This window comes from Notothenia rossii (genome assembly GCF_949606895.1).
Source record: "Notothenia rossii genome assembly, chromosome: 5".
NCBI lineage: Eukaryota > Metazoa > Chordata > Actinopteri > Perciformes > Nototheniidae > Notothenia > Notothenia rossii.
In genome coordinates, this window is record NC_136903.1 from 12824761 (window position 1) to 12839980 (window position 15220).

A 15220-nucleotide genomic window follows, 5' to 3' on the forward strand; every position below is an offset into this window, starting at 1 on the left:
TCTACAGATTAAAGCCCAGTCAACCGGAATAAGTGCAATTTCTTGTTAAACCACCACAAATCTGTCCCTCCTGTACGCCGTTCTAAATTACTCTCTTACCATCAATAAAATCTATAACAAACAACTCCAGCAGTCAATTTAATCAATAGCACAGTCTATTCGAAATGCTGCCCCTGTCAGTGAGTTTACAGGTAAATATTGAGCTGGGTTGATAAATGAGTGAAGCAGGGTATATGGGTCTAGCTCTTTCTACTGGAGGACTATCAATCAGCCCGACATTTCAAATAAAGTGTGGTCTAACAGCTCAGCTCTCGAACCCCAGTCCCAGATCATACTGTGACTGGCATCGACTGCAGGTTGGGTTTGCGTGACTGTGGAAAAGCTTGTTTCTGTTCCTGTTTTTTCTCCCTTCTGTGCCTCCCTCTCTCCCTGGTCAGTGACGCTAGCCAGTACCCATACTGAGCAGGCCATCTGTTGGCTTCTCTTTAGTGCTTGTCAAAAACAAACACACCACTTTTCATAAGCGCCACCTGCACCCGCATCATGCAGCTAGATTCATTTTCTTTTCTTTTTGGCATCACATGACAGTTAAAATATGCTAAAAATATATACACTTGAAGTTCTGCGAATGGCTTCGAAAAAATGTGTTAAATGGCATGAAATGACGGATCCTTAGGCAATTTCTCACTTAACAAACACGGCTTTGGAAAGGGCATTTTTTTCCGAGATGTTAGGCTGACTCAAATGAGATTTATCACAGCCCACATTTGCCACACATTTTTCTGTTTATGTGATTCAATATATAGTCACAACCAAAAACTCACTGTACAGTTGAAAGCAAAATAGTACTACTAAAAGTAATGCTGCCTTGCTTGTCACCCCTCCTTGTAAAATTGTTGTAAAGAAAATGAGGGATGTTGACAGGAAGAATCGATAAGTTCAATCACAAGTCTACACTACAGCAAGAAGTGAAATTGGATACCAGAGAATTTGATCCCCGCCATTAACTCGTAGACATTTCCTCCTGAATCTTGCCGTGGTGAGGGAGGATGGTGGTTTTAGAACGAAACACGAGGCAGAGAGAGATGCCTGAAGATGGAGGGCATGAGTGTGAAAATATGAGCCTCTTGTGATGACGGATAACAAGGCCAGACACCTGCATATTTCAAAATGGTGACGGATACGGTGTTAACCATTTCCCTCTGCTATTTTTTTATAGATGCATCATCCTGTCCAGATGAAACCCGCTGACAGTGAGAAAACAAGCGGTACGTGGATTCATGTGAAATGCAGGGTGACATGAGGACAGGAGGGTACACAGATAATGAAAAAAAAAAAATCTTTTTAGATTTAGTCAATTGAGTCAAGAGATTTGAAAAGAAGACCAGTGAAAGATCTAGTGTCCGGGGTTAGGAGGATTAAGGGCTTTAAAAGGCACCGAGGGAGAAGAGTAGAGCAGGTAGAGAGGATATGGTGAGCACAAATGAATGACAGTCATCTGTCTCTAAGTAGACGAAAACAAAGCGGCAAATTGTACAAGAGGCTGCCACCTCGAGTGAGAGGCAGAACATGTGTCAGCGAGACGAGGGAGCTTATAAAAAGAGAAGTGCAAGATTTAGCGCCCGATGTGACTGCCGCTTCCATAGCTCCATAATTGTTTGTCTGAATAGCTTTCCTCTTTTCAACCTTCTTGCAGCGGTAGAAGACAGAAAACTCTTCATCGGGATGATTGCAAAGAAATACGGCGAGAACGAGATCAGAATGATGTTCTCGTCTTTCGGACAGACCGAAGAGTGCCGAATTCTCCGGGGACCAGATGGTCAGAGCAGAGGTAGGTGTGCTTTCAGCGTAGGCACAGTGTTATCTGCCTCACAGCCGCCATCTTCAGCGAGTACAAGCTGTAATCATGTCTTTATACAGGCCCCACCCTACTTCTTTATTTCCACCCCCTCCAAACCCTCCAAAACAAGTGCTATTCACCTCCAGTGGCACCCATTCCATCCCCACAGTCCCATCCCTGTTACACTCAGCCTCCACATCTCACTTGCCGTCCGGCACAATGGGCCGTCTCCTTGGCAACCGCTGGCTGCCGGTGTTCGTGGGCTCAGCTGGCAGGCGGCTCGGCTCCTCCTTTACCGCCTCCTTCATCCCACTCTACAAAGGCTGGAATTAGCTTGTCGTCGCTTCTCCTACATAGCCCTCGACTGCATGAAGCCTCAGATAGCAGGCGGCTCGAGGCTCTCAAGTTGATATATACGATAAAACAGAGAGAGCTGGCCATGAATTTCTTCTTCTCTTTTAGTAAATTGACACAGTCTCCACAATTTAATGAAATTAACCTTAAAACACCCGTTGATGTGAGCAGATCTTACACATTTTAGCAAATCAAAGCCTTTCAATGTGTAGTTATGTGTACATTTTATGTGTTTTTTTTAATAATCATTGAGTGTTTCACCATGACACCACCTAGTCAAGCCTCTTCGAGTGCCCAATGTAATCTGTCAATCACTGTGCTCATGTGACATGTGTTACTGTTCTCCTTGTTGTGTTCTTTCTCTGTGTGCTAACAGTGAGGGTGGTTCTGTGTGCTTGGGAGTTGCCATTCTTTGTACTGTAAAGTGTTTTTTGGGGTTCATAACGAGTTGTCCAAACCTTTTTGTCTTGTTTTGTTTCTTCTTGTCCCTCCCTCCCTCCCTCCCCCCTCTCCTATTGTTCTACAGGCTGTGCGTTTGTCACATTTACTACCAGGGCACAGGCACAGAATGCAATCAAAACCATGCATCACGCTCAGACTATGGAGGTACTGTACCCCTTAGCACCTATTTCTCATTTCCCCCCTATCCCCTCATACATTCTGCTGCCCCCTTGTGTTGAAAAGCTGAAGAACATGTCCAGGCAGATGGCGTCCATTCATCATAGAGCATGAGTCATTTCCAAAACCACTCTTGTTAATTACAAAATTACATTGTCGTCTGAAAAATAATTGAATAAAACGTGAAACATTGCCTCTCTCATAGCTGCTAAATTCAGGGTTAACGTGAAACGACAGGAATTGCCATCATCTCCAATTTTTGGACTGAACTAAAAGCATCTAATTTGTTGATTCTGATTAATATTTTAGAGCCTAGCCATCAAAGTCTGCCATAATCAATCTATAGTTTAGACCACAGGGACAAGAGCTGCCACCATCAAATATAGGTTAACAAAGAATTAACCCAGACTGGATCAGCTACTCTACTAGATTTCTTCAAAAACTGGGTCCATGTCATCATGTAGCCGATGGTATGTTTGTGGAAGTGGAGCAGCAGTAATTTGACAGCTAGCAGGTCAGAGGCTCCCCAGTGGAGCAGCAGACCAAGTCTAATTAGGAGCCCGACCAAACATAACACTCCTCCTACCAGATTAAACACAGGCCCCAGTGGTGCTGCCACCTATTTCCCCGCATTTCATAACCTCCCCAATTCTCAGCTGCCATGGGAAGTGCGGCTGGTTCAAAAGCCATTTCCCCTGTCCAGCCTGGTCCCTTTATGGCGCTCAACTCTGAAAATACTTAAGCACAGCATGCCAAATGTCCAAGCGTCTTTCTGAACAGTATGGGACTGTCTGTTTGTGAGATTGTGTGCATTTGTAATGCCTTTTTTCTGTTAATGTCTGCTGACAAATCCTCGTTTGTCTGTTTTTTTTTAAGTGTTGTCTCCATCTGTCGTCTGCTTGTCTGTGGACTCAATTACGCTCAGTGCTAAAAAAGAATCACTGTCTGCAATTTTGTCCTGTGCCCCTTTTGGAATGTGGCCTGGCTCAGCTATGCATGGAAGATGTACTCTGTGTTGGATATGAATGCAACAGGCTTAAATCAAACTGTCTTGAGGCATAGAAGATACCCTTTTTAAAGAAAGTCCTTGTAATGACTGCTTCCTTACATTGATAAATCAACTGGATTCTTCTGTGTGCTTCTGAGTCTATCTAACGTCTCTGACCTCTACATCGCTTCAGGGCTGCTCCTCACCTTTGGTGGTGAAGTTTGCCGACACGCAGAGAGATAAGGAGCAGCGGCGCCTGCAGCAGCAGTTGGTGCAGCAGATTCAGCAGCTGAACAGCGCCTCCACTTGGGGAAACATTGCCGGCCTGGGGACCCTCACACCGCAGTACCTGGCAGTAAGTGTTGCTCAAACACGCAGAGCTGCACAAGCCTGCCTCGTGAATTGATATACGGCACGGTTTAAGTTTCAAAATGTATTTATAGTTAAGCCATATGTTAACCATATGGGCCGCTTGACAAAGTACAAGTTAAATAAACTAAGCTACATACAATATAAAGGAATACACTTATACATAATAAAGGGTCTTTATAAGACAATACATTGTACATGTGAAGTGTTGGTTGTAAATTAATTTGTAGATGGAGCCAAAAAAGGACTTGCTTTGATCTTAATTCTTGAGGTTTTGCAGTTGTACCGGTTGTCATATTGATGGGGTTAGGTTTATCTTTGAACAGCCTCTCAACAAAACTGCCTGGGATATGTTGTAATTAATTGTATTGTCAGGTGATCTTGTGTTGTTATCTTGTATGTTTAACAGTGACTGACTATTCTGAAAAGAAATGCAGCAGCCATTTTGTCTGCAATACACAGCCTCTTAAGCTTAACCCTTTGAACAATATTTTTATTACATTTTCTAAATTAATTAACTTGATAAAGGCAACACTTGAATTGTCAATACTGTTCTGAAAAAAAACAGCTTTGTTAAGCTATGTTATTATATTGTTGATAAATGATGAGATGTGTCCCTTATTAGTTTCTGATATCAATTCCTTCCTTTCTCTTTGTCCTCAACAGTTGCTCCAGCAGGCCACGACCCCCACCAACCAAGGCACTTACAATAATATGCAGCGGCTAGGAGGTGAGTGCAGCCTCTCACTGCTCTGAAGTCCTTCTTCTGTAAATGAACAAGCTGCCACTTCTCATGTCAAAAACCTTGTGACTCAGTGCCTGACGCCCACCTGGCTCTAACTATCGTAAACCACATGACTCTTTCAGATCAGTGGCGTATTAGTAATGGATACCTGTGTAGGCTGCTTAAAGGCACATAACCATTACTTACTCAAATTTTCCGTGTTTTTAAAGACGAAACGGCAAACAGTATAACTATGGAGGGGCACTGTATGTGAAGCTCTAACACTCTAAACGACTACTGCACTTCCTTTTGGTTTTGAATACAGTAATCTTTCTATTAAAGTCCTCTAAACCAGCGATAACAAACACTGTTTGGATTTATTTTGGTACAGTCATGCTACCATATGAAATGGCTTTATGAATCAGCTTAGACACCGGAAGCGCTCAAAAGTTAGTGTGAGTTTATCAAATTTAGAAGTGATTCCATGTCAGCCACAGCTTGCCACAAAAAATCTGACTGATAGTGTATTCAACAAACTTAAACTAGCTTTATTAAATGTCAGGTCTTTGGCAGGTAAAACATTTTTAATCAATGATTTTATCACTGAGATGTTTTTAACGGAAACATAGATTGAACAAAATAACAGTGCAGCTGTTCTTATCGAATCAACCCCTCCCAACTTTAGTTTTATGAGTCAGGAAAGAATGCATAAGAAGGGAGGTGGAGTTGCTATTTTGTACAATGATTCCCTTCAATGCAGGAAGACATCTTATGGGAACTTTGCTTCTTTTGAATATGTGGCCCTTCAGCTGAAATGCTCCTCTCGAGCTCTGTTCCTAAATATCTATAGACCACCCAAATACTGTGCAAGCTTTTTTGATGACTACTGAACTGCTGTCTATAGTGTGTATTGACTTTGACCGTCTAGTCATTGTTGGTGATTTTAACATCCATGTTGACAACCCCCAGGACAGAGGGGTTAAAGAACTGTTTTGTGTTCTTGATAACTATGGACTGACTCAGCATGTGGCGGAGCCCACCCACAATAAGGGGCACACTCTGGACTTAATTTTCTCAAAGGGTCTGACTATCTCTAAGGTTGTGGTGACTGATGTTGCACTCTCTGATCATTCCTGGGTTTTCTTTGAGAGCTCTATTTCTGTTCACAAAAACGTTCAAAAAGAGTTCAAAGCGATATTTAACTGAAAATACTAGGGAAATGTTTACTCAGAATTTTTCTTCCACACTTGCCCCTGCTAACATCTCAGTAAATGAGCTAGTATTTAATTCATAAATAAAAAATGTTATAGATGCCATTGCTCCAACTAAGGTAAAGGAAGTGCCTGGGAAGAAAATATCTCCATGGAGAAAGGCCATGACCGTGAGAACAGAGAAAAAAAGAGTGTCGAAAAGCTGAACACAGGTGGCGAAAAACAAATCTCCAGGTGCACTTTGAAATCTATAAAGAGAGACTTGGCCTTTATAATTTGGAATTGAAATTTGCACGACAGTCTTTCTTCTGACATAATTGCCGAAAACAACGCACGTGCCTTGTTTGCTACCGTCGACAGACTAACTAACCCCCCAGTGTCAGTAGCCTCTGATTTTCTATCCATCAGGGCGTGCAATGAATTTGCCTCCTTCGTCACTGACAAAATTCAGAAAATCAGACAAGCAGTCAGTGCCTCTGCATCAGTTACAGCAAATGTTGTGTCCACTTAAAATCAATTCAAACACCATGACCAGTGATGCAAATTAGTCGCTTTTCGGCGCCTCCCGCTTTTTTAAGGCTGCTTTGGGTGACTTGTTTAATTCGTGGAGAACCGAAGAGTTTTCGTTTTGGGGGGGGGGATCCGTCCGTTAGTCCGTCCGTTAGTCCGTCCGACTGACGGACAACTTCTCACTTCAAAAAAGAAGAAGAAATCTAGATCGCAAAATAATTAAACAAGCGAGTGCCTGTTTTTCCTGGTCAAGGACAGGTTCCTTGAACACAACACGAGCGTAACGTGTCTTCACGTGGTTATGTCTCGTCTGAAAGGAGTGTAGACTAGAGTGCTTACGGAGAGCACCGGAACGCCGCTCCAGCTCTTCAAATATTGCAGTACCCATAAGGAGCCGTACAAATGCCGCAGTGTTTGCGTGGCTGTGTCTTTAGTTGTGAGCACAGTGGCGATCTGTTATTAGCATCTGGTTAGTTAGCTATGCTAACGAATTTAAAGAGCTTTTCTACAACCAGGCGGAAGAGAGCTCTCTCCTGAGAGGCTCAAATAACCTCAGCTCAGTGAGGTTAAGGCACACCTTGATATGATCATTCCAATTATTAATGAGACATTAGAGACTAAATTAAAAACAGGTATAAAATACTATATGACAGTAACAAAAAAGTTGTTAAAAATAACAAGAATAGAGTTTAAAAGGGGAGTGATTTGTAAAATATCCAAAAAGAAAAATCTGCTTACAGTTCTGTTTCAAATGGGTGTTGAAAGATGTACTCATAGATCTCCTAATTTTGCTCTCAAAGTGCACCAGATTGATGCTTTTAACTTCAATATTTAAAAATAAATCTTCCCGGGGGAGCATGCCCCCGAACCCCCCAAGAGGAGGTTAGGTCCCCCCCACTTAAATCATGTTCACATGGATACTAAATACATTTGCACACATCTTGTGTCCATATCTTTCTTTTTTTGATGCTCATGCCACACCGTGCACATGCATGCGCGAGTCGTGGTAAGATATCTGGATTAAGAGGTTGCTTTTTCTTTGCACAGCATGAAAGAAAGGCCAAATGAATTGGCTGTGATTTTAGTTTTTTTAAGCAGAGGTTGAGTTCAATAATTTGTACGGCCCTTGGAGGATGTTGTAAAAATTGAAAGGAAAAAGGTTCCCCACCCCTGCTGTAAATAATAATAAAAACCCTTGATTTATAACTTAACATCTCTGTCTCCTATTGATCTGAGTATATTATAAAGAATAGCCAGTTAATTGAAGCATTATAGCACAGGCCTTTGTCAGATGGTATATTACGCTGTTTTTTTCCTGCTTCGAATAGTTCTCTCTTTTTTCACCATACCTGTGTTTGCATCACTGCATGACACAATTCCATCAGATTAATGATAAAAACCTAGAGGACATTATACAACTTCTGAAATCCTCCTCCTGCTGCCTTAATATTATTCCAACAGGGTTTTTCAAAAATGTTTTTCCTTGCATGGCCTCAGATCTACTTCATATAGTAAACAAGTCTCTTCACTCTGGTGTTTTTCCACAGGCCCTGAAAACTGCAGTGATTAAACCGCTCTTAAAAAAAGCATAATCTAGATGCTTCAGTAATGAACAATTAGAGGCCAATATCAAACCTGCCATTTCTAGGTAAAATCATAGAAAAAGTTGTTTTTCAACAGTTGAGTAATTTCTTGCATTTAAATAACCGTTTGGATTTTGTCAGGATTTCGTCCACAGCACTGAGACTGCTCTTGATATCCACTTAAACACAGACAGTGGCAGAACTTCAGTGTTATGCTGCGTTCACACCGGACGCGATGCGTTGTTTGGGGGCAGCGTGATTACATGTAAAGTCAATGCAGAGACGCGGACAGTCGCTCCGACGGCGAGCATGAAGCGGTGCGAATCACGCGATTGAACTGTGCCGCGTCAAACGCGAAAGTTCAATTTTTTTCAACTCGAGCGTCAAATTCACGTGACTCGTTCTCGCGGAAGCCAATCAGCGGTGAGGATCTCAGCCTGCCGTTACTGACGTTCAACCAGAAAACATCAGCCATTAGCTGTTAGCAGTTAGCACACAGAGATCAAAGCTCCTCATATCTGTTCAGAAGCTGTACAAAAGTTAAACAAGTACAAACCACAGACTGTCTGTGTCATGGCAAATTCTAGTCGCTGGTTTATTTATGTCTGTAGGCCGTTGTTATGAGTGTGGAGTGAGCATATACAACGTTAGCTTAGCCTGGTCGACCCAATCTCCATTCAGAAAACAAGCATTTTAAAAGGTTTTTCGCCTGCCTTCTTGTCGAGCATTAATTCATGGTTTTTACTAACCGGTATCAGTATGTTACGTCGGCATCATTTAGAAACGTGTATTACAATTTAATCAAAGTAAAATATGTTCATTTTGTTGTAGTTGTAGCTCCCGAGCCACCGCGTCTTGTTTGAATGATGCGAGTAAACACAGCTGGCTGCCGCGGTGAAACTCGAGCGATTAGAGAAGCAAATATTCACATCGCGTCCGGTGTGAATGCAGCATTAGTATTATTAGATCTCAGTGCTGCATTTGACACTGTTAACCACAACATATTACTAGACCGATTGGGACTTTCATCAACAGTTCTAAATTGGTTTGAATCTTACTTAAAGGACAGAAACAACTTTGTTTCTATAGGTAAATACAAGTCTGAGTTGACAAATATGACATGTGGGGTTCCTCAAGGCTCCATCTTGGGGCCTCTTCTCTTGAACCTGTTGAACCCCATCCCCCCGGTGGAAAAACGCATCATCTGCAGGAAACGGCGTCTGAGGGCTAATTAATATTGAATAAACTATGAATGTTTTATATCCATGTAACGGGAAGAAACTCAGCTAACTGATTTTTTTTTTTGTGTGCAAATAACCACAAAGCTAACGCTGAGCCTCTGAATGAACCACGAGCAAAAAAATGCTAACGGCGAATGCACAGAAAACACGGTATAACACCCTTATTATTTATCGTAACTGCAAATCCAATCCATCGTGAGAGTACACAGAATCGATAGGTGTATATATATCATCACTCCATGATAAGAACTCGCGACTTTATAAACAAAAACAGACATCACAACACGTGGCGCTAGGTAGCCAAAAAGGCATTATGGTTTAGCTTTGTCGTTGTTTGGTCAAAAGTTGTCTTCAATGGCATTAAAACGATAAAAACGCTGCTGAAGGTTAATCCAATGTGTCTGTGTCACTTTGAAATTATTTCTGATAATCCATAAGCAATAAACCACTTATTATATGTTGTGCTTTGGATTCCTAAAGCTTTTAGTCTACCATCCCATCATTCAAGGGTGGTTTTCACTAAGTAAAAAATAATTTTTGGACAGACACTATAATTTACAGTTTTTTTTACTATGTTCAATCTGAATGCTTTCAAATAAAAAAACATCTATATTGATTCTGACTTTTCTACATCCAACTCACAGGTTTATCATTACTTTGAGAAACAAGATTATTAATTTTCCCCTTTTTAGAAGTTTAGTTATGGTCATTTGTTCTGGAAATGTCATTTTCGAGACCTGAAAAACAGGTTTGGGGTTTAACAGGTTAACGTCTACAATGCTTCCGCTGGCTCAGATAATGAAAAACAACAAAATAAGTTACAATCGTTATGCGGAAGACACACACATTTACATAACCATTTCACCAGGAGACTATGCTCCAAATCAAACACTGAGTAAGTGCATTGAACAAATCAATGACTGGATTTGTCAGAACTTTCTCCAATTAAACAAAGACAAAACTGAGGTAAGGGTTTTTGGAGCCAAGGCAGTCACATTAAAACAATTACTAAATCAGCCTACTATCACCTAAAGAACATATCTAGGATTAAAGGACTAATGTCACAGCAGGGTTTGGAAAAACGTGTCTATGCTTTTATCTTCAGTAGACTGGACTACTGTAATGGTGTCTTCACAGGTCTCACTAAAACATCTATTAGAAAGCTGCAGCTGATTAAGAACGCCGCTGCTCGAGTCCTCACTAACACTAAGAAAGTTGATCACATCACTCCTGTTCTGAAGTCGTTACACTGGCTTCCTGTGTGTCAAAGAATAGATTTCAAAAATACTGCTGCTGGTTTATAAAGCACTGAATGGTTTAGGCCCAAAATACATTTCTGACCTCCTGCTAAATTATGAACCATCCAGATCTCTCAGGTCTTCAGGGACTGGTCAGCTTTTTGTCCCCAGAGTCAGAACTAAACATGGAGAAGCAGCGTTCAGTTATTATGCTCCAAACATCTGGAACAAACTCCCAGAAACCTGCAGGTCCGCTCTAACTCGTACTACTTTTAAATCCAGGCTGAAGACTTTTATTTTTGCCGCTGCTTTTAATTCAAACTGAGCGGTTGTGTTTCGTTTTTGGTTAATGAACATTTGGGGCTAGTAACCCCAGGGAATCAGTGTCTGGGGACTCTGTCCTGGCTGGTTTTCTCTGTGTATACTGCTCGGGACGTATGTGCCATACAAGCGTACACAGCTCATGTTCGGAGAAACCTTAAAGAAAGGCATCAGTAAAGTGGAACTTCTGTGTGAACTATTCATATCTTCATTCATAACTGTACTGTAACTTTTTATTCATGAATTTTTATTCATGTATTTTTCTTTTAATGTTTCTTTTATTATCTTTTCTTTTTAATGATTGTTTTTAAATGCCTTTGTCTGAATGTCTTTCCTTTTTTGTAAAGCACCTTGAATTGCCTTGTGTTGAAAGGTGCTATATAAATAAACTTGCCTTGCCTTGATTTATGAAATAAAATAATGTCGGAAGATAAAAGATAACTTTCCAAGGATGGGTTACATGGTAACGTGACCAGAGTGAATGCAAAGCAGCATCTTAATAACATGAATCCCAATCAATGTTAAATGGAGGAGGCTGAGAAAAAACTATTCTTTTTAATTGAAGACATAGTTTCAAAGTCACTTCCCAACTTAAACTGTAAACATGTATTTTCCAAACATGTATTTTCCATTTATTCTCGAGAAAGCTTTTTGTGACGATTTGAGCATAACTTTGGAAGACCTTGACGTTCACCTCTGTTTCTCGGTTCTAGCAGCAGGTGTGAACCCCCTCCAGCTGCAGAACTTCGCCACATTAGCGGCTGCTGCGGCCGCAGCGCAGAGCTCTGGCAGCTCAAATTCCAGCAACGCTATGTCTGCAAACAGCGCAGCCCTGGGAGCCCTGGCTAGTCCAGGTAATTAAATACTGGCATGAAGTGTAGAATTTGCATGAAATGCAGTAGTGGAAGAAATACAAGTGTCTTTCACTTAAGTCATAGAAGCAACACTTTATTGTGATGAAAATATTCCACAAGTAAGAGCCCTGCATTCAGAATCTTACTTGTGTAGAAGTAATTTTAGTTCATTTATGGCGCATTTCCACTGCAAGGCCTCGCACGGCTTAATACGGTATAGTTAGGCCTTGGTAGGCCAGGTTTACTTTATGCTGCGTTTCCATTACAGTTTAGTAGCTGGGGCAGTAACTATAGTAACGCAGTGTAGGCGGAGCCGTGATGTCATCTTCAATGCGAACCACAAAACCAAACATCAGCCGTTAGCACTCAGAGCTCACAGCTCCTCATATCTGTTCAGAAACGAGACAAAAGTTAAACAAGTACAAACCACAGACTGTCTGTGTCATCGAGAATACATTCGCTGGTCTATTTATGTCTGTAGGCTGTTGTTGTGTGTGTGGACGGTCGGAGCATATACCACGTTAGCTTAGCCGATCTCCGTTCAGAAAACACACATTTTAAAAGGTTTTACGCCTGCCGTCTGGCTGCAGACTTGTCAAAGCATTAATTCATGGTTTTTACTAACCGGTATAAGCATGTTGCTACTTCTGCATCATTTTGAAACGTGTATTACAATTTAAATCACTGTAAAATATGTTGTGTTGTAGTTGTAGCCCCTCAAGTCACTAGTTTAGCATATTCAGCCCGGTTGGCCCGGAACTACCCCTAGAGGAAACGCAACAAAAACGGGCCAGGTTTGGCACGGCATGCTTAAACCATGCTACGCGCTGCAGTGGAAATGCGCCATTAGAGTAGTTTATTGGAGTGTTTAGCTTGCTATTTTTGCCCTTGTTGGCTGGTTTCCCCCGTGTTCGTTACCCTAGTTTATCTTCACGCAAAACATTTATATCGAAGTGTAAATAAAAATACCTTCCCGACTGAGATGAGTGTACACGTTCACAGACAGCCCCCCTGCTGTGGCAGTATCAACAACTGCTCTACAACCCTCCCTCCTCCCCATTTCCCTAACGGCCCCTCAGCCATTCCTCATGTGTTTTTATGGGAGTTAATCAGCCCCATATAACATTTTATGGGAGCCCCATTTCCCTTTTAATCTGTGTAAATATACATTGGCTCCATCTGTCTGAGTTTGGCATATTGCTGCTGCGGTAATCACCTCTCCTCGTTAAGAGACATTTGAACGACCCCCTTGCTGCTGTGTCATCCTCTCATAACCAAGTCATATGAGGTGTTCTGAGCGTGAGCTAATCACCCTTGTGGTAACCCATATGTCCTTTTATCGTGTTTTTCAGTTGGATCATCTGCATCCAGTGCCGGAGCTGCCATGAACACTTTGGCCTCTCTGGGCTCCCTGCAGGGTCTCACTGGGACCTCAATGGGCCTCAACCTCAACGCTCTCTCCAACAGCGTCAGTGGTAAGAAGGACCTTTTTAATTGCAGCTAGCTTCTTTTTTAGCATTTTTAACATTAGTTGTTTTGTTTTTTATATGGAGCCAAAAAAAAAAAAGAAGCTCCTGGGCTGTTCAGTTTTATTGACTAGTTGTCCACTTTTTAATGAATTGTCAGAAAGAAAGACAGACTTATTTATTCACTACAATGTAATAGTAATAGCCCTAAATGCTGAACTGTTGCTCTGTATCTGTCGCATGTTGTACATAAACCCACTGGCCACATTATTAGGTTCCTTTGTAAGAATTTAATCCAATAAAAGGCCTCAGCCATAAATTCTACCGTTGCCAGTATACCTCAGTAATCAAGAAAAAAGTGATTTAATGCCTCTTGGAAGGTTTCATAACAAAACTGGCCATTATAAACTTTGTAAAGAATGACTGAGGGAGAGCACTACTGACCTGCATTAGATAGAGGTGACCCTAATAAAGTTGTTATAGTGGTGTAACTTGACAAGCAAAGTATGTAAAAGTTGTTTTTTCTGCCCCCTGGTGGCCAGAAAAGCCGAATTCCCTCCTAATGATTGTCAATCTGTGTTTTCAGTGCGTGATCCGTTCGCTTCTCTCGGTTTGACAGGTATGGGGGGCATGAATGGCCTGGCAGCCTCAATGGCCAACGGATCAGCCGCCAGCTCCATGGACGCTCTGACCCAGGCCTACTCAGGGATGCAGCAGTACACGGCCTCCCTGCCCTCCCTCTACGGACAGTCCCTCCTGCAGCAGCAGAACATTGCTGCAGGGGGTCAGAAGGAAGGTGAGCATTATCACAACGCACTGCTGCAGGGGTTATGTGTTTTCATAGACCAACCCTGGTTCATTCTACAATCGCCAATGTGTGTGATTTTGCCTTCAGATTATTGCAGGAAAATAAATCTTTGATTAGATGTTTTTGTTCAGCATAACTATCTTAACAAATAAACACCAATTTAAGGAGAGCTAATGCAACTGGCAGGAATAGAAAGACAATTTTACTCCATAAATGACTTTCATGCTCTCCCACAGCTTCAACACCACTAAGGCAAAAGTGGAGTAGCCCCTTGTTAGCAAACTCCATTTAAGAGACACGTAAAAGCTACATAAAAATGGCAAGTGGGATATACTGAGTTTTTTGGAAATTATTCTTAAAGCACCTTTTGTTGCGGTCAGTTTTCTCATCAATATATTAATGCATTTTTAAAAGAAAATCTGTTTTATTTATAGAAGATTTACTTATGGATTATTTGAGTGTGTGTGTGTGTGTGTATCTTGATGCCTCTTGATCCCATCTAATTGGAATGCCTGTTTTTTCTTTCTCTTTTTACCAAATGGAGTAGGGCCAGAGGGCGCCAACCTGTTCATCTACCACCTGCCCCAGGAGTTTGGTGATCAGGATCTTCTGCAGATGTTTGTGCCTTTCGGAAATGTGGTCTCTGCCAAAGTCTTCGTTGATAAACAGACCAATCTGAGCAAGTGCTTTGGTAAGTGTGTTGTCTTTACAGCCCTTTTGATTATATCTTAAATACGTGCTTTGTTGTGTGGTTGAAATTAGATTGTCATGTATGTATACAGTAAGCACACCTACCTGCACATGTTTTATTTTCAATACAAATTCATTAAAAAAAAAACTTTATTGTGAAGTTGTGTCAGGAGAAATAGCCAACGATAATAACAAAGCTTGTCTTGGCTTTCTCTGGTGGGAAAGTTATTCTGTCCTGTTGACCGAGAGGTCTATGGGGAAAAGCCTTGATTTTGCCTTTAATACATTGCCCTTGAGGTAAAGGGCAATGTCGCCCTAACCTTCGTCTGAAGCTGTATTTTAAAAAGTAGTTGAGTTTGGTGCATTTAGTTAAGATTTAAAGGGCTCAATGTGAAATGGTGTATT

The 15220-nt window shown here is 41.5% G+C and overlaps 1 protein-coding gene across 12 annotated transcripts in view; it reads left to right on the forward strand.

Moving 5' to 3' along the window:
- The window catches only part of LOC307041666 (CUGBP Elav-like family member 2), a 37737-nt gene that overhangs the window by 17788 nt on the left and 4729 nt on the right, over positions 1–15220 (forward strand). For 4 of the 12 annotated variants that reach the window (XM_079685125.1, XM_079685121.1, XM_079685132.1 and 1 more), the window contains exons 4-12: positions 1220–1268; positions 1697–1831; positions 2721–2800; positions 3994–4155; positions 4836–4899; positions 11711–11851; positions 13204–13326; positions 13904–14113; positions 14670–14816. In XM_079685125.1, coding sequence (XP_079541251.1) covers positions 1220–1268; positions 1697–1831; positions 2721–2800; positions 3994–4155; positions 4836–4899; positions 11711–11851; positions 13204–13326; positions 13904–14113; positions 14670–14816 — 1111 coding nt within the window. The remainder of the gene's footprint in view (positions 1–1219; positions 1269–1696; positions 1832–2720; positions 2801–3993; positions 4156–4835; positions 4900–11710; positions 11852–13203; positions 13327–13903; positions 14114–14669; positions 14817–15220) is intronic. The other 8 variants (XM_079685127.1, XM_079685122.1, XM_079685131.1 and 5 more) reach the window with 7 other exon arrangements.